At 30.8% G+C, this 23,840-nt stretch overlaps 3 protein-coding genes and 1 long non-coding RNA gene across 7 annotated transcripts; 1 reads left to right on the top strand and 3 right to left on the bottom strand.

The window, feature by feature from the left end:
• Window positions 1-5,940: 5,940 nt before the first annotated feature.
• Window positions 5,941-10,107, bottom strand: LOC123270993 (MICOS complex subunit Mic10-like). Its single transcript, XM_044737205.1, has 4 exons — window positions 9,886-10,107; window positions 9,458-9,807; window positions 9,333-9,380; window positions 5,941-6,085 (listed from the first exon to the last, which is right to left on the bottom strand). Exons 2-4 carry the CDS (start codon window positions 9,531-9,533, stop codon window positions 5,964-5,966), a joined length of 246 nt encoding a protein of 81 aa, XP_044593140.1. The 5' UTR covers window positions 9,534-9,807; window positions 9,886-10,107; the 3' UTR covers window positions 5,941-5,963.
• Window positions 10,108-12,344: 2,237 nt separating this feature from the next.
• Window positions 12,345-13,365, bottom strand: LOC123270994. 3 transcript variants are annotated; one of them, XR_006510745.1, is made up of 4 exons: window positions 13,041-13,298; window positions 12,590-12,859; window positions 12,492-12,510; window positions 12,352-12,385 (listed from the first exon to the last, which is right to left on the bottom strand). It is a non-coding gene; the product is annotated as an uncharacterized LOC123270994 (long non-coding RNA). The 3 variants fall into 3 exon arrangements; XR_006510746.1 differs by lacking the exon at window positions 12,492-12,510 and having other exon boundaries at window positions 12,345-12,385; window positions 13,041-13,293; XR_006510744.1 differs by lacking the exons at window positions 12,352-12,385; window positions 12,492-12,510 and having other exon boundaries at window positions 12,705-12,859; window positions 13,041-13,365.
• Window positions 13,366-13,478: 113 nt separating this feature from the next.
• LOC123270988 (52 kDa repressor of the inhibitor of the protein kinase-like) lies at window positions 13,479-14,994 on the top strand. 2 transcript variants are annotated; one of them, XM_044737197.1, is made up of 5 exons: window positions 13,479-13,716; window positions 13,791-14,137; window positions 14,218-14,286; window positions 14,342-14,422; window positions 14,502-14,994. In XM_044737197.1, the coding sequence occupies exons 1-5, from the start codon at window positions 13,652-13,654 to the stop codon at window positions 14,660-14,662; spliced, it is 723 nt and encodes a 240-aa protein (XP_044593132.1). In that variant the 5' UTR covers window positions 13,479-13,651; the 3' UTR covers window positions 14,663-14,994. The 2 variants fall into 2 exon arrangements, with proteins under 2 accessions (XP_044593132.1, XP_044593133.1); XM_044737198.1 differs by having other exon boundaries at window positions 13,481-13,716; window positions 13,797-14,137; window positions 14,502-14,991.
• A 3,386-nt stretch (window positions 14,995-18,380) lies between these two features.
• LOC123270971 lies at window positions 18,381-23,716 on the bottom strand. The gene is made up of 7 exons (XM_044737161.1): window positions 23,420-23,716; window positions 22,907-23,113; window positions 22,473-22,821; window positions 21,199-21,399; window positions 20,763-21,099; window positions 19,260-19,532; window positions 18,381-18,545 (listed from the first exon to the last, which is right to left on the bottom strand). The coding sequence occupies exons 1-7, from the start codon at window positions 23,524-23,526 to the stop codon at window positions 18,472-18,474; spliced, it is 1,548 nt and encodes a 515-aa protein (XP_044593096.1). The 5' UTR covers window positions 23,527-23,716; the 3' UTR covers window positions 18,381-18,471.
• Window positions 23,717-23,840: the final 124 nt, after the last annotated feature.

Here is a 23,840-nt window from a genome sequence, read left to right as displayed (position 1 = left end):
TGTGTGTGTGTGTGTGTGTGTGTGTGTGTGTGTGTGTGTGTGTGTGTGTGTGTGTGTGTGTGTGTGTGTGTGTGTGTGTGTGTGTGTGTGTGTGTGTGTGTGTGTGTGTGTGTGTGTGTGTGTGTGTGTGTGTGTGTGTGTGTGTGTGTGTGTGTGTGTGTGTGTGTGTGTGTGTGTGTGTGTGTGTGTGTGTGTGTGTGTGTGTGTGTGTGTGTGTGTGTGTGTGTGTGTGTGTGTGTGTGTGTGTGTGTGTGTGTGTGTGTGTGTGTGTGTGTGTGTGTGTGTGTGTGTGTGTGTGTGTGTGTGTGTGTGCGTGCGTGCGTGCGTGCGTGTGCGTGTGTGTGTGTGTGTGTGTGTGTGTGTGTGTGTGTGTGTGTGTGTGTGTGTGTGTGTGTGTGTGTGTGTGTGTGTGTGTGTGTGTGTGTGTGTGTGTGTGTGTGTGTGTGTGTGTGTGTGTGTGTGTGTGTGTGTGTGTGTGTGTGTGTGTGTGTGTGTGTGTGTGTGTGTGTGTGTGTGTGTGTGTGTGTGTGTGTGTGTGTGTGTGTGTGTGTGTGTGTGTGTGTGTGTGTGTGTGTGTGTGTGTGTGTGTGTGTGTGTGTGAATGTATGTAAATCTCTTATAACTTTAGAACGGTTTGACCGATTTCATCGCGGTTGGCGCCATTCGAAAGGGTTTGACCAAACCGATTTTTAATACACTTTGGACCGATTCGGATCGGTAGATTTTGAGAAATCTAAAAAAAACTACAAAAAAAAATTTTTCAAATTTGGTTTTTTTTAGAATAACTTTCAAACGGCTTTATCGATCGATTCCAAAAACGAATCAACTCTTAACATCAAAAGACCACGTCGATTACCGCCAGTTGGTCAAAATCGGTTGACGAAAGAAAACCGAAAAAAATGTTTTCTCGGAATCACTCCAAAATTCCTCGTTCGATCAATTCATACTTTAAAATTCTCTATGAGGCTTCAAAAACTGCGTTGAATGCTGCCAACCGCCTGAAAATCGGTTCATTCATTCAAAAGTTATTGTGGTTTGAAAATTTGAAAAATTGTGTTTTATTAAACTGCTATTAGAGTTTTGAGCTCGCAGAGCCCAAAATGACACAAAACTTATATTTTTGAGCTCGAAGAGCTCAAAAACGTGATGTATAATTTTGAGCGCTTAAGTACAAAATGAACGGGAAGTTGCAGGGATGGCCTTCAGGGTCAACCGTCGTCCTAATTTTTTTCTTATTCTTCTAATACAATCAAATTAATATTTTCTAAAAAAATTAAAGATAGATTTATTCATATGGGATTGAAAATGAAACGTTTTACCAAAATTTGAAAGTAATAGGTACAGTATCGAAATGTTGAAATTAAGGTTGTTCGGACACTAATGCACTTGTAAAGATCAAAAGCTAATTTTTTAATGTTGTAAATTGCTATCTCATACGTCTAAATTAATTTTTTGGAATAGATCTGACGAAGGGTTATCATTAAATAAATTATTAAAAAATTGAAATCTAACATGCAACCTGTCTTTCGCTAACACGAAGAGATTTCATAGTTTTTCGACACGTGAGCAGGCAACATATAGCTGTCCATGTAAGAAACATGTGTTTTCCAAATCCAAACCGCAAATAGACAGTATTTGGCCTTGAGATCTAAGCCATCTACTATCTTTCAAGTTGGATCAAACTGCACACGGTGTGCAAATTTAATTTAAAATCGGTTATGTAGTTTAGGAGTCAATCGCGGACAAAAAACGTGAAACGTGATTTATATATATTAAGATTTTTCGAGTTTTCTTTTTTCCGTGTAAGGTAAAAGACCCAGTTATTGACACTGGCCTAGTTGATTGACACTTACAATTTTGTTCTAATTAAAAAAATAAAATCTTCTCAAAAAACCAACTATCTAAAAATTTTAAATAAAATTGCAAGTGTCAATAACTAGGCCAGTGTCAATAACCGGGTCTTTTAACTTACTTGTAAATTATTACCCCAAAGATATATAAATCAAATTGAAACTAGAGCATTTGTTTCCTATTTCAGTTATTATAAACCTCTCGTGTCATTTGTTCAATGTGAAAATATAGAAACTTAATAATATGTAGTATATGTAATATAATTGTTTTCTTCGGGCTCGTGCAAGTTTACTAAGCTCTTGGGAGATCTTAGCAGATCATGTACCAAAAACTAAAAGTGTCAACATTCTCTCTAAAGAATATCTATAAGAAAACAATGCAAGGTATACTAATCTGAGCTCAGTCCAGCGAAGAACTTAGTAAACTTAAACAAGCCCATTAAAATATTAAATAATTTTTAGACTCGGTGAAAAATAATTAACCTTACATTTATCTTAATACTTTTGATACTCTATATATCTATCTATATATCTATATATCTATCTCAATCTCTCGAAGCCTATATACCCCTGATTGAAAATACTCATTGAAAAGTATCGAAAATGATGAGATTTGAATTGTTTTCAATAATCCTAATTTTTTTTTATGTATTTATAAATATACAGTTTACATGAAGCGACTGTTCATTTTTTCAATACTTTTCAATAAGTATTTTTATTCAGGGACTGTTCAGAATTTTCACTTCTACCGTGTGTGACTTGCACACACACACATTTTTTTTCGCAGTACTTACACTTCTTACATTAGTATACGACTTACAACATTTTTCACGTAAGATAATTGATGGACAATTATTCTATTTATGCCACAGATTATCATTTCGCTTTTGACTTGCTTCTGTCAATTTCAAAAGTCCCGTCGACACTGTAACAGTTTTAAAATCTTTCAAATTTTCATCACACAAAACACACTAATCTAAATATTCACGATCAACTTCCATTTTTTCCTCTCCACTTACACTTGATTATGAATTTTAGTCACTTTAATTTTGAAAATTATCGATTTATGTCTGCTTACTACTGAAGTTCACATAAGAATATAACTTATTACAGCAAGAACTGTTTACATACCCTCCTCAGAACAATACAAATTTTATATTCAACGTTAAGTATTGTGTTACAGTTGAGAAAAGGCATAGATTAGTATTCAATTAAGTAAGGAACGTGACCGATTGAAAGGGGCGATTCTACCTGGACAGAGCAATTAAAAGGCACATCAAATTTGACAATTAACAAAGAATCAGAGAATGACTTCGCAGAATTTCTATAACATTTACTTACAATAATTACAAGTAAAGTGTTTTAAAATTTATCTAACAACAGAAATATAATTTTTCAATTACATACAATATAAGAATAGGCGGAAGTAATTAAAATCCATTGCTTTTAAATTTTCATAGAAATATCATTTTAAGGATTTTTAAACGGAAATTTGTCTAACAGTAAGTATGTAATTTAACAATAATGCAAAGAAATAAGAGTTTCTTAATTAATTTTTAATAATTGATGTAAAAATTTTGAAACTATTTAATTTTTTTCTTCGAATAAAAATATAGCTCACTGAAATAATTTGGAATTATTTCTCAGCGTTTGAATTTTAGTAGATACGCGCGCGTGCTGCGCATGCGCAATACAACTTTCGACGCCAAGCAATATGGCGGATCAACAAAAACATTACCTTGCGGCGAAAATTAATCAACTTTTAGATAATTAAAAATTTATAGCACGTAGGAGTCTACTGATTGACTTGTTTTATCCATTAGATTTAACTATATACTACTACGAAGGATTTACTCATCTGTGTACTGCAGTTGATCATATATTTGCTTAAACCCTGGCGGTTTCGGCGACACGGTGAAAGCACGGTCGAATGACGGTTGTTTTACGGTCGTTTCACCGTATAAAGTTCTTACCGAGCGATCTGTCAGTCAACATCGGATACCGTTGTGAACGATATCTACTATAAATTTATTGAATATTTACGGTGCATACGCAAGTGAATCTACGACGTTATGACCGACACTGTACGCTCAATATACTGTCCAAATACGGTGATTTTACGCTACTATCACGGACAATAAAATAAAAAAAAATATTGCGGAAAGTCTAGACAGAGACTCGAACCCGATTTATCTGGTCGCGCGCCCAAGACTCTACCAGTTAGGCTATCTAAGACACTGCACGAAACATTTGATTCAGTCACATCATAAGGTGTCAAAACCAAGTCATTTTTTTTTTCATTGCACAGATAAAAATAGCTTAAATAAAGTTATATTTTTTCCATGACTTCAAAATAATAATCGTAATAAATGATTCAAATTTTTGATGATTACGAAATTCTTAATTTCGAAATTATGGTGAAATTATTAACTGTATAAAAAAAGATCTGGAAAAGAAATTGCTAAAAATTGAATTGTTAAAAAAAAATATCTCATAATAATTTTTCTTGATAACAAACAATTTTTCCGTAATTTTGAAATTAAAGTTTTCGTCTCTAAAAAAAAAAAAAAAAAAAAAACGATATTGATTATTATATTTTTCATAATCAAAAGGTATTATAGTTTCTAATTTAAGACTATAAAAAAAATTCAACACTTGTAAGCCATAAATTCTTCTGAAAAGTATTGAAATGATGGATCTCTGTTGATTGCCTGTAATCTGATTAATTTTTTATAATTTTACTTTGAAATAAACAAAATTACAATAATTTAATATTTTTTTTTAATTTTTCATCCCGATTAGTTACTGAAAATTTCTCATTTACCTATCTTTTTATACACTTTGAGTATTTTTAATGAAATAAAAAAAAAAATATAATCAGCACTTTTTCATTGTTGACTAGTAAAAAGTTCCTGACTTACCGACATTATACGCTCGTTTCACGGTCGTTTCACTCACAGACTACTGTGCATCTACCACCGAGTTACGGTTTTTTGACAATTTATATGTTTTCGAATCACTGTCAAATGACAGACGATCGATCGATGATCTACGATTTTTACTCAGGTAAAAAATCGGAGGTCAAGTAAAAATTTGGTTTTTCGAATAGTGAAGTATGATAACTATACAGAATAAAAATCATAAAGTAACAGTGAAAAACTTTCACAATGATACTCGTCGTTCACTGTCAAATGACGGCCGTTCGATAGTCAAGTGACGGTCATTCGACGATCATTTGTCGACACTGTGAATTTATGGTACATTCACCGTCGTTTCACGATCATTTTACCGTGACCACGAATCCGCCAGGGAAACCACAATTTTGACCGTTTTGTTATAAAAAAAAATAGACTCGCGACAAACTTTTTTATTGGATTTTTCCGGATGTCGTAGTTTTAGCATATTTTGGATCATTCTGTGAAAGAAATTTCTTCTTAGCGATTTTTGCGAAGTAAAATCTTTATTTCGACTGGACTAGATACGCCGGGAGGGGCTCGTTGAGAATATGTCACTTAGTACCCTTTTCCGCGTCATCGCCTAGGTTGGGAGGTGCTAAAGAACTAAGTTAAAAACTGTTGTATTGACGCCGGGAAGGGGGTACAACGAGAATTATTATTATTGTAAAGTTGTTTGTAGTGTGAGTATGAGAGATTATTTTGTTAAAGTCGTTATTGTTAATAAATATTGGAAATATTGTTAATTAATTATTTATTTATTTTACAGCACCTTACTCCACTCTCTCTACCCTAGACAATAAGCTCTCTACTCTGGACCGGTTCCAGGAACCGTGATAATAAACCTGGTGGCGCCCTTTAGATTAATTTAGTTGTTGGTTTCATTTAGATTATTATTGTTTATTTTTTATTAATTTAAGGGGGCCAATTGTACAGCCTCAACTTAAAAAACCTTTTACAATCCAAGAGTAAAAACCAAAGATTAAAAATTATCAATATAATTATTAGAAAAATATTGAGGATAATTAAACTGAAATTAAAATTTATTTCCAACATTTTTCTGAATATTTTATTCTAGAATAGTTGCATAAATTATATAATATTTATTATTTTTTGGCAAAATTTATTATCTTCTATTAATAATAAAAAGTGTTTATTTTCAATTACTACAGTTATGTTTTGTAGACGTTGATTGATGTAGAAATGAATTGATATCTTTTTCACAATTTGAATAAGCCATTCCCAGACCAAAACCAGCGCCAATCACAATTGGCCATTTTCCTGTAAATAAAATATAAACTCTCAATTATGACTTAGCCTACACACTACGTCAATAATTTTATTTATCACATGAATAAACTCATATCTCCGTGAGAATGATCGAAAAATTCGAAATGACTGCACTGATAGAAAATTTATGTTGATTTAAGAGATATTTTCTTGATCTAAGAATTTATTTTGGAAGACAAATAGTTATTTTGCTTCAAGAATTTCTTGTCTTGGTTTAGATTTTCTTGACTTAAGAAATGTATGTCTCCGTTGGATAAGTCTTGTATCTTTACTCAAAACTATATTATCTTCAATCGAGACATTCAAGTTTTTCAACCAAAATAACATTATATAGTTTAAAAAACTTTTAATTTTTGGTTTAAATAATACTTTCTTTATTCAGCGGTATGATGACCGAGTGGACTAAGTCATTATCCCAATAGTTCGTTCGTGCGTCATGTCGTGAGGCGAGGGTTCGAGCCCCGACAGTTGTTCGAATAGTTTCAACACCAACCGTCGGGGGTCGCTCCGGTAGCCGAACTGTACTGGCATGGGTTTTCTCTGTGGTTTCCCCATTGCCACTATTCCAACAACCGATAGAAAGGGGTGAGGAATAGGGTAAATGCAGTACAGAAAGCACAAGTTGGTTCACAGCCGCATTGGAATGAAATTATATGTGCGAAAATTATGTGTTGGTTATAAAAAGTGGATAACATGTTGATAATAAAAAGTGGAGAACATGTTGAGTATAAAAAGAGTGGAGAATATGTTGATAATAAAAAAAGGGGTTGAAAAACTGAGTTGATAATATAGAGCGGAAAGTAACCTTGTAAAAACCAGAAAACGGTATACAAGTAAAACTCATAATAATAAAAATACTTTCTTTATTCAAGATGTTATTGAAGTAAATAAAAAAATTTTTTTATTGATTTTCGATTTAACATGATTGTGAAAATTTAGTTGTTTTATAATTAAATATAATTTATTATAATTAAATATTATTACATAAATTTATAGAAATTCACATAGTTAATTAATGACTAAAAAAAAAAAGCCATTCTTAACACAAGTCAGTAATATCTTGGATTATGTTATCGCCTATCTTGAACCAAGAGACAAAAATTCTTGAATTAAATATATCTACATCTAGTCTTAAGAGTTTGCTTCTTGAATTAAGACAGCTAGAAATTTTGAAACAAAAATCAACTTTTGAAAAAAAGATTTTTCTTGAATCAAGATTGTTATCCTATCAATGTGGTTATTTTAAAATGTTAGCAATGAAATTTATGTGTATATCTATATGTATATCTATATGTGTATATCTATATGTGTATAACTATATGTATATCTATATGTGTATATCTATATGTGTATATTTATATGTGTATATCTATATGTATATATATATATATATATATATATATATATATATATATATATATATATATATATATATATTTATGTATGAATCATATCTCCGAAGCGGTTTCGACGACTCCGCGTAAACTCGGATTTCACGCGGAGTATACTTCCTTTTGGAGTTTGATCGGGGTATAAATAGAGTAAGCGCGGTGTTTCAGCTGCGTAAACGCGTGGTATTGAATGCAGTTACGACACATGATTTCGACAGACTTTTGTCCAAGTTTTCGTGGAGTATTGCCAGTGTTCTCACTGAGTATTCATGGAGTATTGCCGGCGCTCTCACGGAGTGTTCGCAGGGTATTCACTAAGTGTTGCTCGTGTATCCACGAAGTTTTGTTAGTGTTCTCACGGAGTTTTTCCAGCAGAATTTTCTAGGAGTATTTACGGAGTCAATGAGATCTTTCCACAGAATTTACGTGGCGTTCTAGCCATGGTTTTCGGTTTTCCAAATAAGTACAACTTAGGTTATGTTTAGAAAAATTAAGAACCGAAAAAATTTAATTATTTTCGTGCAACTAAATGTTTATTCTATATGATTGGGCAAATTGTCATTATTAATTAACTATTTAAATGTTTATTATTTATTTATTATTTATTTCGATTTTTACTTGTATACCATTATTGATTTTTACAAGGCTGAGTAGATGGTAGCTGTCGCATTCCGCGAGTGCGCCACCATCCTGTGTTTTTATACTGTCCTTGTTCATTCAACGCTTTTTGGACCTCAGCACGTCCTCTTTTCACTTCTGTATTTTCACTGCATAATCAACCTTACTTTTCGCACATTTATACTCAACTCATTATTACCACTGCGGCTGTGGACCGACTTGTGCTTTCTGTACTGCATTTACCCTATTCCTCACCCCTTTCTATCGGTTGCTAGAATAGTGGCAATGGGAAAACCACAGAGGAATTCCATGCCGAGATAATGACTTAGCCCGCTCGGTCATCATGTCGCTACTATTTAAATGTTTTTTAAATGATAAAAACCTGTTATGTGCCTTTTATCGATGCTTATTGGAATTTAAGTTCGAAAATGAAATTTTATATAAAAAAAAAAATCGTATAATCAATTTTGTAACATATTTATCAATTAAAGACTATAGTATTCATACGAATTACCTTCAAGTTCAAAGCTAGGCCGTATGTATTTTCTAAAAGTTTATTTTCAATTTTTCTAATGGATTCTCAGATTAGAATAAATATTTCTGACTTTTGGCAAAAAAAAATGTGTCATTCTCGAGACACTATTATGGCATGAATAATACATTATTGATATCGAAAAATTCACGTTTTACCGTACCTATAACTGTTTATTTCATTTTATTTATTTATTTATTTTTTTTTTTTTTTTTTTTTTCAATTTTGTTATTACTTATGCTCAAATTTTTTTTTAGTTTTAGGAATATAAAATAAAATTTTATTGAGTAGTTGAATCATTTTTGTAAACTATTATTAATTTTTTCACTATTGTTTAAATTGTAAATTGATGAATATCAGCGAAAAAACTATACGCCCGATTAGTTTTAGAATTTTACTTCCTTAAGGCACTCATGAATGTATTTTTAAAAATTTTATCAATCTTTGGGATTAAAATAAAATAAAATTTCTGAGAAAAAAAATACGACTTACTATTACAAATAGCAATTGTAGAAGTTAAACTTCTGAAATTATTTTTAGTTTTGCCCACCGTTAGAACCAAAAGGAGGTATATCAAAAATTGATAGACGAGAAAATAATTTTTTTCTACGCTTTTTCAGGTCCACAAAATCAAATACATCCTTTTAGTTTTAATATTGCAGTATATAAATCTATGAAATAAAATAATATGATTTACTTCTGAAAAACATCAAAGATACGACAGATCCCAGGACAACACCGCCACCTAAAAAACATTAAGTCAACAATAATCAACAAATTAGAAATCAAAATTAAAATCTACGTTTATCAAAATTTACTTACTCAATTTGATTAGTCCATCGGTGAAACACCGATCCCATTTCCGAGAAATGTCATTTTCAACAAATTCTGTAGCCATTGTGAGTATGATGTAACAAAGATTCACGTATTAAAAAATAACCTAAAAATTATTTTTTAAATGTCAAATAAATTGCAAGTATACAAGAGTAAAAATTAACACAAGAAAACTTCACGAGTGATACAAGCTATGTTTTACCTTCCCCTTCAGCGTGACGACTGTCAATTAAACTGTAGTTAACTACACAATCAACATTGTGCCAATTTGTCCAATATCTATAGTGTGCGTGGTGCGATGACTCTAAATGCATCTAGCAGGTGACACTACCTCGAAGCTAAGCGCGAATTTGAATATAATATAAATTATTTTAAATATTTTATTAGTTTACAATTTTAACAGTGATAAAATTTACCCTGATAGCCAGCGCTTTCTCAGTAAGTGTTGACTTCCAGCAGTTACGGTTAATTTATACATCAAGTTGGCGGTAATTCTTCACTCAACAACAGTTGTAAGCAAATTGACGGAAATCTACGGCCGCAACTTGAATACAAGTTAACAATCAAACTTGTAGTTAAATTTCCTTTCAACTTTACTACAATTTGACGGAAATACTTGTACAGCAAGTTTTGACGTCTATTTGCAGAGTAAGTTATAGGTAACTAATAGGTAATCGCTCACTTTGCCAACTCTTTCCGTGAAGTTTGCTTCAAATTGCGGACGTAGATTGACAGTAAGTTATAGGTAAGGTGGCTATCAGGGCTCTTTCCGTGAAGTTTGCTTCAAATTGCGGACGTAGATTGACAGTAAGTTATAGGTAAGGTGGCTATCAGGGTTTATCTCGGTTTGAAAAACTGGCCCCATTGACTCAGCTGCTCAACACAGCCATTCAGTGCTACCAACTGAACTTTCAAAAATAGCTAAGATGACAAGTTATAATGCCTCTAGATGCATCCAGAAGGTGACGCTACCAGCCAGTGCTGTAATGCACCTAGTGCATCCAGCAGGTGACGCTACCCATATATGTATGTTATGTCCTTCTCCTGGTGGACAACGATGGAAATCTTTATTTAAATTTAAAGTTACCAACGTGGTCTTTGATTCGCCCGGGAATATTGAAATACTCAACTTTATCAACGGGAATTTATAGGATGAGGAAGATGATAATATGTGAATATAAATTAAATAAATTTTTGAACGGAATTAAGTTAACTAAATTGAAATATGTATTCAAAAGACTTTACACAAAATTAGAAACGAGGTGATAGGTCTGAGCTCGAATAATATTCTGATATTTCTCAAATATGTCTAAGTCCGACTCCTAGCACTAGAAGTGGCGGGGGCGACTCTCCCTACCATCCGAGTATTCCGCTGTACTGGCCTTTTGGCAACGTTGATTGGTCCCTCTCCTTCCTACTGGGTCCTAGCTGTACTCCTACTCAGGTACTCGTCCTTTCCGACCGTTGTTGAACTACCTGGGCTCGCTAGCAGAGTTGTCCGAAGTTTCATCATCTCTGGGAATTTACCGGACTGAGTGGTTGAGCTAGACTCGTCATAAATGAGGGTCACTAGTCGGCTCAGACTATTTTCTCGCATTTTTTTATACAACATTTTATATTTCTTAAGAAATTAAAATATATTTTCTAATTTCTATAATTACTTAGGTCGAGAGCAATTAGGTAGTAAATTTATATATTTATGGCTTAATCCTCTTTACTATCTTATTATTCCTAGTCTATTGTGATAAATTTTCAGAGAGTAAAAATACATTTTAACAATAACCTTTTTTACTAATGGCTAAAACTCTAGACTTAGGTTGTGGGGTTTTCCCAAAATTTTCTTATAAATATAAATAGATCTAATGTTAAATTTAGCGCTATCAAAGGGGTATCGTCAGTGCTCGCGAGGCAGCGCCAGTCGCGATTCAGCTAAACCGTGATATGATATCACATGTAAAGGTGTAACCTCATGCTGACGCTTGACGCTGGTTATGAGCGTCAAATTGGGTCACGTGGTTAATTTAGGCCGTGCTGCCACCTGGAAAAAACTTAGTAGCGTCAAATCGTAAAAAGCTAAACTCGGTTTAGCTTTTTATGCTGAGGGTGGAGCGTCAATTTACAAATAATATAATCGAACTCGAAAATAATCGATTTTGACAAAGTTTAAGAAGCCAAATTATTTATTTCTGTGTTAAATAAATGTCTGTTTGAATATTGAATAAATATAGAATAATATTAATTTAGAAGGCAAATGCAATGGCACTGTTTGAAGATTTGTCGATGTAAGTAATACATTATTTAAATGGAAACAATAAATGGGAAAAATGTTTGATAAAATTTGCCGTATATGAAAAGTAATTCAATTATTGATATTTTCGCCAACTAGATATAAGAGCTGTCAAATTGTACAGCTGTCATTCGAATATAATTTTCAATTTTTTCAGAGTATGAAGAAAGAGTTGGGAAGACGGCTTCGAAAATCTGCTCTCGTCGTAATTTAAATAAAAATGGATCCAAAATGTTCTTTTCATATTTTTTTATCTGGATAACTATTTCATTGCATAATAAAGCACATATGATCCTTTTACGTCGAATTTTTTTATTTGCGCTTGACGATTGACACTGATTAAATCACTGTTACCTGCCATTGAAATTTCGATAAGTCACTTATTTGACCATTAATGTTTAACATTTATTGTTGTCATAAAGTTATTTTAGCAGAACTACGGTATATCTCGAGATATCGACTTTCGATATTCATGCGATTTTTATTTGACGCTGGCATGGACGCCTGGATATGTCTTTATTTATTTTAGCTAGGTGGAGCTATGCTTGACGCTCAAAGCTAGCGTCAAGCGTCATCATGAGGTTACAACTTGACGCTAGCTTTGAGCGTCAAACTATAGCTCCACCTAGCTGAAATAAATAAAGACATATCCAGCGTCAAATGCCAGCGTCAAATTAAAAAAATCAGCGGCGAAAAAAATGTATGAATATCGAAAGTCGATATCTCGAGATATACCTAGAAGCTAGTTCTTAACCTAATTTTTATAAAAACACATGGTAATAGTAAAATAACTTATGACAACAATAAATGTTAAACATTAATGAAATAATTACATCAAATTTAAGTGACTTATCGAAATTTCAATGGCAGATGAATATGATTATCAATTGTGGATTTATCAGTGTCAAAAAATAATTCGTCAAGCGCAAATAAAAAAAAAATTCGACGTAAAAGGATCATATGTGCTTTATTATGCAATGAAATAGTTATCCAGAGATCTAAAAAAAAATATACACCAAAGAAATTTTGGATCCATCCTTTATTTAAATTACGACGAGAGCATGGATTTTTCGAAGCCGTCTTCCCAACTCTTTCTTCATACTCTGAAAAAATTGAAAATTATATTCGAATGACAGCTGTACAATTTGAGCAGCTCTTATATCTAGTTGGCCCGAAAATATCAATAATTGATTACTTTTTTCATATAAAAAATAATTTAACCAAATTTTATCCAAACATTTTTCCCACATTTATTGTTTCCATTTTAAATAATGTATTACTTACATCGACGAAATCTTCAAACAGTGCCATTGCATTTGCCTTCTAAAATTAATATTATTCTATATTTATTCAATATTCAAACAGACATTTATTTAACACAGAAATAAATAATTTGGCTTCTTAAACTTTGTCAAAATCGATTATTTTCGAGTTCGATTATATTATTTGTAAATTGACGCTCCACCCTCAGCATAAAAAGCTAAACCGAGTTTAGCTTTTTACGATTTGACGCTACTAAGTTTTTTCCAGGTGGCAGCACGGCCTAAATTAACCACGTGACCCAATTTGACGCTCATAACCAGCGTCAAGCGTCAGCATGAGGTTACACCTTAATACTTCTATATGGACAGTTTAAATGGGAAGGAATGTCCCACTATGAAGGTGCCTACATATACTATTTTCTCTCTCGTTCCAGATACCTGGTTCACGTTGCGCATGCTTGAGAATTCCCCATGATATTAATAGAGGGGGAAGAATGAGGGGAATAATTTTGTGGTTATGATTCTGTTTACAAATATATTTATTATTGTAATTCAGAAAAACAATTATAAATTTTAAAAAACTTTTGTTTTTATTTAAATAATATTCTTTTTCCAACAATCAGTTATTGAAAAATGGTGAAGTTGTGTTATTTATGTGATAGAAAAGCGTCGAGAGCTGACAATATTTCTTTGCATCAGTAAGTGCAAATTATTTTTAATTTTTTAGATGAAATCCTTTATTATGTTATTAATAATATTTAAATTTGATCAATTTTAGATTTCCGAAAAATTTGGAGATACGTTTGAAGTGGCTAAATGCTTGTGGATTAACTGAAAATGATGATGTAAAAAGAACTTGCATATGTTTCAGACATTTCAAAGCTGATGATATTTGTCAATCAAAAATTTTTGGAGTTGTTAAATCTTCTATAAAACGTAATGCAGTTCCTACACTTTATTTAACAAATCCACTCAGTATTGATAAAACTAGTAAATTACCACCAAACACGCCGCTATCGGAAGTATTTGATGAGAATGGAGTCAGCAATCAATCGTCATCACGTTTTTCTGAGAATAATATTGTCAACCAATATAATGTACTCAATACTTTGCAAAAAAGTAAAATAATATGATTTATGTATAAACATAGAAGGATAGTAACAAAAAAAATATTTATATATTATTTCTACTATTTGTAGGTCCAAAAAAATGTTTTGAAGTAAACAATACTGAATGTCAAACCTCAAATAATAGTAGCATTAATTTTGGTAAGTTTAATGGGAAAATTTAATTTTTTAATATTGTTAAATATTTTAATTCCAGGAGCCTCTTGTAACCAATCTGATTTAAATGAATTTATAGAAAATGCAAAATCAAATCCTATCAGCGAAGACGAAAATACTGGTGAGAATAAATATTATATTTTATTGTTAATATTTTTCAAATATTTTTCTAATTAATACTGTTTTATTCTTATTTAAAGTTCCACATGAAATTGATTCCCCAAATCAATTTCGAAAGCGTAAATTTTACGAGCCTCGTCATGTTAGTGAAATTTCAATATCAGATTTTGCGACGCCTAAAAGGAGTAAAAGAACCCTTTCTTTAATAAAAGAGACTGATAAAAAAAATCAGATAAAATAAAGCAGCTACAGAGGCAAACGAGGAACCTCGAGAAAAAAATTTCATCTTTGCAAGATTTAATAAATCATCTTAAGGAAAACCGTATGTTAACTGATGAGAGTGGTGATGCTCTAATGGTATAGTATATTCTAACTAATATAAATTGTATAATTATAAAATTGTAAATATTTTACACAAATGTTATGGATCACGAATTTAACTAATAATTTAGTTTATTGATGTTTTATGATAAGGTATTTATCATCAAATATTTGTAGCAATTGTACATATTTACTTTATTTTTCTTTTCTCAGCGGATTTCGGTATAAAAATTTTAACTAATATTAAATATTTCGCTCATCAATATTTACAAATTAAGTTTGTTTTATTTTAAATGGAAAGATGGCGAAATGAAAAAAAAAATGTCAAATTTTTAGATCGATAATTTTCTTCATAATATTTTTTTCTATGTAGAGTATGATGCCAGAAGATTTAACAAATATTGCAAATATGAAGGTTAAAGATGGAAGAGGATACACACCGAAAGTCCGTTCTTTTGCATTATCTTTACATTTTTATTCGCCTAAGGCTTACAGATACGTTCGAGAAAAGTTCAATAACAATTTACCATCTGTATCAACTATAAAATCTTGGTACAGAGTAGTGGATGGATCTCCTGGGTTTACAGATGAATCTTTTAAAGCTATTGAATTGCGATGTGCAGAGAAGAGCGGTATAGTTAATTTGGTTCTGGATGAAATGTCAATAAAAGAAGAAATAATTTATGATAAAAAAGAATTTCATGGAGGCATAAGCTTCGGGACAGTACAAAATTCAGATTCTGCTTACTCTGATAATGACAACCCTATTACAGCAAAAAATGCATTAGTTTTAATCGCAGTTTCAATGAACGAAAATTGGAAAATCCCAATTGGTTATTTTTTGGTTAGATCATTGAATAGTGAAGAGCGGGCAAGTATCTTGAGATTGGCATTTGAGCTACTACACAAAGCTAATTGCAAAGTTTATTCATTAACATTTGACGGAGCAGCTTCAAATATAAGCATGTGCAATTCTTTAGGTGCTAATTTGAACTTCGGACCCAATTTTAAGCCTTACTTTACTAATCCGGCGACATCTGAAAAATGTTATATATTTTATGATTTCTGTCATATGATTAAACTAATACGAAATACTTTTGGAGATCACAAAATAATCAAAACTGTTGATAATAAATCTATTTTGTGGTCATACATTGAGAAATTGTATGACCTACAATGCAAAGAAGGCTTGAGAGTAGCTAATAAGTTAACCAAAAAACACGTTAATTATCAAAATAATAAAATGAACGTAAAATTAGCCATACAAACACTTAGCGAAAGTGTGTCAAAAGCTTTAAAGTTTTTACAAATAATTGATGATCCAGAAATCCAAAAGGACTTCGAAGGTAGTTCTGAAACAGCTTTATTTTGCTTAAATTTTAACAATATTGGTGATATGTTAAATTGTAAAAATAAATTTTCTAAGGGTGAATTCAATATCCCTTTGAATGATGAAACTTATCTGAAAATGAAAGACCATGCTTTAAAATTTGAAAATTATATTATTAATTTATGTAATGACAAGGGAACACCTTTAATTTATACTAAACGAAAAACTGGCTTTATTGGGATGATTATAGCTCTAAGGAATATATTTCCTCTTTATGATCAATTAAAAAAAGAAGGAATGACTTATTTATTGACATATAAGCTGTCTCAAGATTACATTGAAACATTTTTTAGCGCTATCAGAAGTCGTGGAGGTTTCAATAATAATTCTAATGTTTTACAATTTAAAAATGCGTATAAGCGTTTATTAGTAAGGCATGAATTGAAACAATTCGAAAATGGTAATTGCGCCTTTGACAATGTAGACATTTTACACGTATCATCAAACACAAGAAATTGTTACGACCAAATTGGACATGCAGATTTGCTTCAAAACACTGAAAATCCCAACATTTCGGATCACGATTATATTCGTTATTGCTGGGATTTATCTCCATTTGTTGAAAATATTGTTCTATATATAGCGGGTTATGTTTCACACAGAGTCTCTAAAATAATATTCTGTCCTGTTTGCAAAAATCAATTAATTTCGGATGAATCAAGTGGATCTATGCCTCTTTTATCTCTTATCAAAAATAGAGGACCATTTAAAACACCATCGAAAGATGTTATTAGTATTTGTAAGACTTCAGAAAAAATAATTAGACAACGTTCTCATGAATTACTGAACAAAAATATAAAAACTATTGTTACAAATGAAATATGTCGAAAAATAGGACTAATGTTTGATAATAAAGAAATGAACGATCATGTTTTACTTCAAAATTTTTCTGATAATCATCGTTATCAGTTATGTAAATGAATTATTGAAGTATATTTAAACACAAGATTTTTTTATGAAGCCAAAAAATTATCAGTTAAAGATAATTATGTTCGGCAAAAATATAATAAACTCATTTTATTTTATAACCAATAAGAAATTAACAAACTGCATGCTAATTTTTGTGTAAAATAAACTTGTATCAGTTAAACGATTAGTTACATTTTTTTATTTTATTATATTTCACTAATATTTTCACGTCCAAGTACTTAAGATATAATTTAAAATTTTTTACAAGCATTTCCAAGAAACAAAAATAGTTTGAGTGAGGTTTATTTTTTTTTTAATTTCAAAAATACTTCTCCTTTTTAATAAAATTATTCTTTTAAATTCTCCTAAACAGTAAAAAAATAATTGTTCAGTATTATTTTGTATTTTAAAATAAATTTGCATTGAATTAAAAAAAAAATTTTATAATAACATTCCTGTTTTGAATAACCCGCTGCTTTCCCCTTTGCGCACAAAAGAATGCGCAGAACCGAGCTGGAACCTCAGAGGACAGAGAAAGTGTTATTCTTCTGTCTTTCTTAGTCGGAACAGCTTCCACTTATAGAAACTGTCCATTTAGAAGTATTACATATATGACGCTACCTGTTATTAGAGGGTGCCACAACTTAGTCCTAACAGAGACTATACAAAACGTAATGTTTTTAGTAAGGTGCACTATCCCAAACGTCTGATATCGAGATAAGCACATTTAAGAAATGTGATACTTGCCGAAAATTAGTTTTCATAAACGTTACTTAATCCTAAAATGTATATGCTAGAAATGTGATGTCTAAAGAACGTTCATGTTAAGAAACGTTATACTTCAAAAATGTAAAGCTTCTAAAAGCGATAGCATCACAAGCGTGCCATTTGTAAATCGTTCAAGGGTCTAAACGTGATGTTTCCCTAACGTCATACGTTTAAAAAAATTCAGCCGCGTTACCGACTGCAAAACAAGTCTAATTCAATCGATATTATAGATTTCTTATGATACTATACCTGGAAATTTTCGTCTATAAAATCACACTGTCATATGTACAAACGTCAATAATTTTATTTGACAAAAATTTAAGTCAGAATGATATTGATGAGCAAACTTAAATCCTCTTTGAGTTGTGAGAACACAATAGTTGAAAGTTACTGGACCATTTGATTGTAGCATAGAGAACACACTTAATCAATTAAAAGTTTCAATAATTTCGAAAAAAATAACCAATGCAACAGCGAATTTAATAAAAAGATAGGAGAATGTAATTTTTATTTAAACATATATATACATACTTATATAAACTTTTAAGCCATATGTATTATTTTCTAAATTAGTTGACGAGCTGAGTCAAAATATATCCAAATTTTTCAAAAGTTTCGTCATGAAGACCAATGCAATAGTTAGATTTTCATACGATTCTCTACTATTCAAACACTACATCAATTTCATGAAAAACTTCCATTGCATAATAGTATTCTGGTGGCTGTAGAATCACGCCTGGAAAAATAAGTTTAACACTTTTAGTTAATGCTATTTCTATTATCAATTTTGTAGTTTAACATGGTGATATTAATGCCATCGAATTTATGTGCACCATCTTTTTATCTTTTTATTTTATTTCACAGAACATAACATTTTTGGTAGCTTTGATTATTCGTTATGGTACAAATTTTTCAAATATTGTCTACAAAATTTAAACAATCTATCTATCAGATCTCGATTAGATCCTTTGAAGAATGGACTACTATATCGCGTTACTAATGCCGGAAGGTCGCATCTCAACATCTACGCCCTTCTGGCCCTGCAGAACCAAAAGGGGGTATAAAAAATTTTTTTTTACTCTAATTAGCCTAAAAATGTTCATAACATATAGATCTATAAGGAAAGTGAATAAAAATTGTTTTTTTGTATACGCCCTTTTGGCTTTAAGACAAAAAAATTCTAAAGGCATAAGGGCGCATAATTTTTTTTTGTCTTAGAGCCAAAAGGGCGTATAAAAAAAAATTTTTGTTATTCCCTTTTCTTACAGATCTGAATGTTATAAACATTTTTAGGTCAATTGGAGGAAAAAAAATTTTTCTATGCGCCCTTCTGGCTTCGCAGAGCATCGATGTTGAGATGCGCCCTTCTTCTGGTATTAGTAACGCGATATTTCATTTATTCCGATAGCATTAATCACTCGAAATTTATTACATATTTAATTGACATTACCTCCTACTTCTAATACATCCTCCTCTTCATCAGTCACGATATCCATATTATTAAGGTTCTGCTCTTCTTCTTGATACGCGGGCTTCAGAAAAAAACTAGCATAAGCTAGGAAAGATTGAATATTTAAAATATTTTGTTCGTATAATATCCAAGCATTGTTAATATCCTCATCTCTTTTTAATGTTTGGCTACGAGGCTCGCGGATGACTGGTTCACCACGGAACAATGATAGAAGTTCTAAATGTGTTACTGCTTGTAAATCTCGCAATTTTTCTGTAAGATGATAATAATAATAATAATAATAATAATAATAATAATAATAATAATAATAATAATAATAATAATAATAATAACTAGCAACCTTGCAGTCACTATGTGACTGCTGTGACTTGTGAACTATAAATATATAAAATTTTTCTTTAGTAAATAATGACTTTAGTTACATTGCACTGTACCTACTTTTCTAATTATTGACGTGATTAAAGATATAAGCTCATCCTAATGTTACACTGATCAAGAGCTTATATTTAAGTAACTACATGCATTTTGTATATATTTATGGTATGTACATATATATATAATATATATAAATATGTGAAAAATTGATGTGGGTACTCAAATGAAAGGTCTCGATGAGTGTAATGTCGGGGTAAACTGATATTGTTAAAAATTTCTGAAGATATTTCTGAAGATACAAGGTCTTTTCTTAATTATGTATTTAAAGATAGAGCATTTTTAAATGCAGCCTGAATACTTTCCATAATAAATTGACCATCAGTGAGAAAAATTTTGCGTCCAGGATAGCCATATGATAAATTCGGTTTTTTGTGAGTAAAATTCAGTGTCATTGCAAAGGTCTTGACTTGACTTCGTGCGTTTTCAAAATTTCATATCATGCTCACTGATAGTCAATTTATTATGATAAGTATTGAGGCTGCATTCGAAAATTCTTTATCTTAAGACACATAATTAAGAAATGTCCTTTTATATATTTCACACTTACCATATGTATAAAATATATAAAAAATGCCATGTGGGTACTCAAATAAAAGATGTGTAACATTGAAATGAGTTTAGATCTTAAAAATGTCAATGACTAAGAAATGACATGGTATGTTGTCAACTAATGATATTTTTAAAGATATTAAGCTCATCCCGATGTTACACTCATCAAGACCTTTCATTTGAGTACCCACATCAATTTTTGATATATTTTATACATTCATATACACGAATATATGAAAAATATATCAAAAATTCATGTGGGTATTCAAATGAAAGCTCTTGATAAGTAAAACATCAGGATGAGCTTATATCTTTCAAAATGTCAATAGTTCACAAAATACAAGGTCATTTCTTAATTATATTATACTAAATAAATAATTATTATTATAAATGTATTAAGATATTTATAAATAAATAAATAAACAATAATAATAATAATAATAATAATAATAATAATTATTATTATTATTATTATTATTATTATTATTAATATTATACCTGTAAATGTCCATATAGATGGGTGAATTCCAAACCGAAGTTTATTTCGCCGATTGCTCGCCTCGGAATAATTATTTGATCGATGTTTTTCATTATACACACTGTATCTAGCTGGAGTTTCTCTAATTAACCACTGACGTCTATAATACGCTATAAAAGGATCAAATATTCTTCTAATATCAGCAGGTAAATTCGTGACGAGCCAATCGAAGCCTGCAGGAATATCTTGATGTGGCAATAAGGCTAGAGCCATAAATTTACGTATTATAATTTGCCCTGGAATCCATTCTTTACACAACTGTAATAGATTGAATTTTTTGAATTTCCTCATGAGTGCCTATTGATAAATAAATTCATGAAGTGAATATCAATGTACGATTTTTTAAGCATATAATTAGGATCAAAAGTATAATTTTCTTTCAAATATTAGGCTCACCTGGCAGTAGTGAAATAAACAGCCAACATGCTTTGCTTGTGGAAATGTAAATAGAATTGAATTCCGCAAAGAGATTTCAAAATCAGTAATAAATGTTTGTGGTTGAATGTGAGGGGCCAAAACGTCTTTAAAATAAGTTAAGCCAGCAGAGTAAGCTGATGATGACTTAGCTGTCATAAGCATCCAGCATATTGGTAAAGCCTAGAACACAAAAAAGAAAAATAATTATTTGGATAACGATGCACAATCTTTTTATTTTATCTATTTAAGTATCTTAGCGATAGCTATTAATTTCGAAATTTATTACAATTTCTAACTAAAAGAAAAAACAGCAACAACTTGACCTACAATAAAATTAATTAATCCAAAAATCATCGGGGATCCGACACTTAAAGAAAAAATGCTTCAATTCCTAATAAAATTATTGTTCGAAGATTCTCAAAAATATTAATACACAGAAAGAAATATTTCTTGACTGGAGAACAAAATTCTTGGCTCAAAATATTTTCGGGTGCTTGAAGGAAGACCGAAGTTGTGTTGGTCAGAGTAAAAATTTTTCTTTAAATTTTGTTCTTGGTGGAAGTCATTCTTTCTTAATTCAAATTATCATAAATACTTAATTCAATAAATTTTTATATTTGATCAAGATTTTTAGATACTTTAGAAAAGCAGTGCCACTTACTTCAGCTGAGAAAAAAATTTTCTCACCTTAAAAAAATTTTTCTCTTGAATATTTGATACCCATTTTATATTATTTTAGCGTGCAATTATACATGATGAATGAAAAGAAATGATGAAATATTATTTGATCTTCCCATGTAAAATGTTAATCAATAAACATATTAATCAAAATTTACTTTTATCTTTATATTCAATTTTTTGGAGCAAGAGAGAATTTTTTTTAAGACAAGAAAATTAACTTTTATCAAGAATTAAAATTTTTGGAGCAAGAGGCTGAATCTTCTCAAAACAAGATTTTCTTGACTTAAATAAATTTTCTTGGATCAAGATACGTATTTATTAAAGCAAGAGAATTTATTTTGTTGAAATAAGTGAAATTTCTTGTCAAAAAAAAATTTTTTTTCGCCCAAGAAAATAATTAGGAAGAAAAATATTTTCTTGGCTGAAGTGAACCTTTTTTTCTGTGTAGTGTCTAAAATGAATGAAATACTCTAATGTAAAAGTGTAACTCAAATATATTAAAAGATACTTTTCTATAATTTATAGGTGTAACACTATGTAAAAATTTTTAATTATTTTATATTTCTATTTACCGTATCATCTACTAATCCCATTATCGAGAAAACCTGATAAACTTTAGGTTTTCTTGGTGTTATTTTAAAGGTTGCATCCATAAAAAAAGTTGTAGGATTTAATAATCCCAAAAAGTTAACGTCACTAATAACAGTAACAAATGATCCATCAGTAACTGGAATAGTGTGTACATTCAATTCACCATTGTTATAACGAATTAAATGTTGCCATTGAGGTAGTTGAAGTTGTTCTGCATATTCCATGAGATCTCTAGAATTTGCAGGATGTTGTGGACGAACTTTTGAACGCCATCGTTGCATTGCAGGTTGCATCTTAACCCATGTTAAACTTGTAGCTGCTACCGAGTGCCTGTTCAGTGAAATTCCACAAAATTAGATATATTTTTGTTTTTCCATCAACAACATTAAAAAATTATAGACTATTATTATATTACAATTGACTTAGATGATCATAAATTAAACGCATTGACTGAAAAGGTCGATTGATCGTCGCCTTGTACAATGCTTTTTGAAAATCATTCTGTCCACATAACAACGGATTTCTGTCATGGTTGTGGTTAATTGTTAAAAGAGGTTCACCATTAACGATTTTTCCAATTGCAGGGCAACCTCCACCGTTACGATCGTAACATCTGAGGTAACTGTACATAAAAAGAGAAAAAACTGAATTAGTATTCATGAATCATAGTAACCAGATTTCTCCAGTATTTATGTAGAGTTCTAAGAAATAATTAAATGTAAAATTAATTCATGTCGATGAAAGGACTGTCAGATTTCGATTGGAGTTTACGTTGTGTGATAACAATAATAATAATAATAACAAATTTTTAGTAAAATGTAAATAAGTAATTTGGATCATTATAAATAATACAAAAATGGACAGTATCCACACGGCTTTATTTTTGAAAAAATAATAAGAGGTTTTAATTAGGTTAAATTAAAAATACCTTGTTTCGTTTCTTGATCTGTAACTGTAATACGAATAACCACCATAATTTTTGACATGCAGTTTTACTGCCATTCGTTGTCCTTGTCTCAGTATACCTGAAGACATTTTTAATACAAGACATATATTTATTTATTTACTTAATAAATCACTTAAAAAGAAACGACTATAAAATTTATTATGAAAATCTTTCTGGGTTATTTCGAAGTATAAACAACGCAGCATAAACTTTTATAAGATAAATATAGAGGAAGAGTACTATGGAAGGGGTAGCGCCATTCCTCCTCAACAGACTTGCAACTGTATAACTGTGTAACCTGTCAGTGCAGCCAATTTGTGAGTAAAAAGTTCCCCTTTCCAAAAGGACATATGTAACACGGTACGTAATGCTGGGTGGGCGGAGTGCAGCCAGATCGTGGGTA

The sequence above is a fragment of the Cotesia glomerata genome, linkage group LG8, assembly GCF_020080835.1.
Source record: "Cotesia glomerata isolate CgM1 linkage group LG8, MPM_Cglom_v2.3, whole genome shotgun sequence".
In the NCBI taxonomy this organism is placed as follows: Eukaryota; Metazoa; Arthropoda; class Insecta; order Hymenoptera; family Braconidae; genus Cotesia; species Cotesia glomerata.
This window is presented reverse-complemented; position numbering and strand designations above follow the sequence as displayed.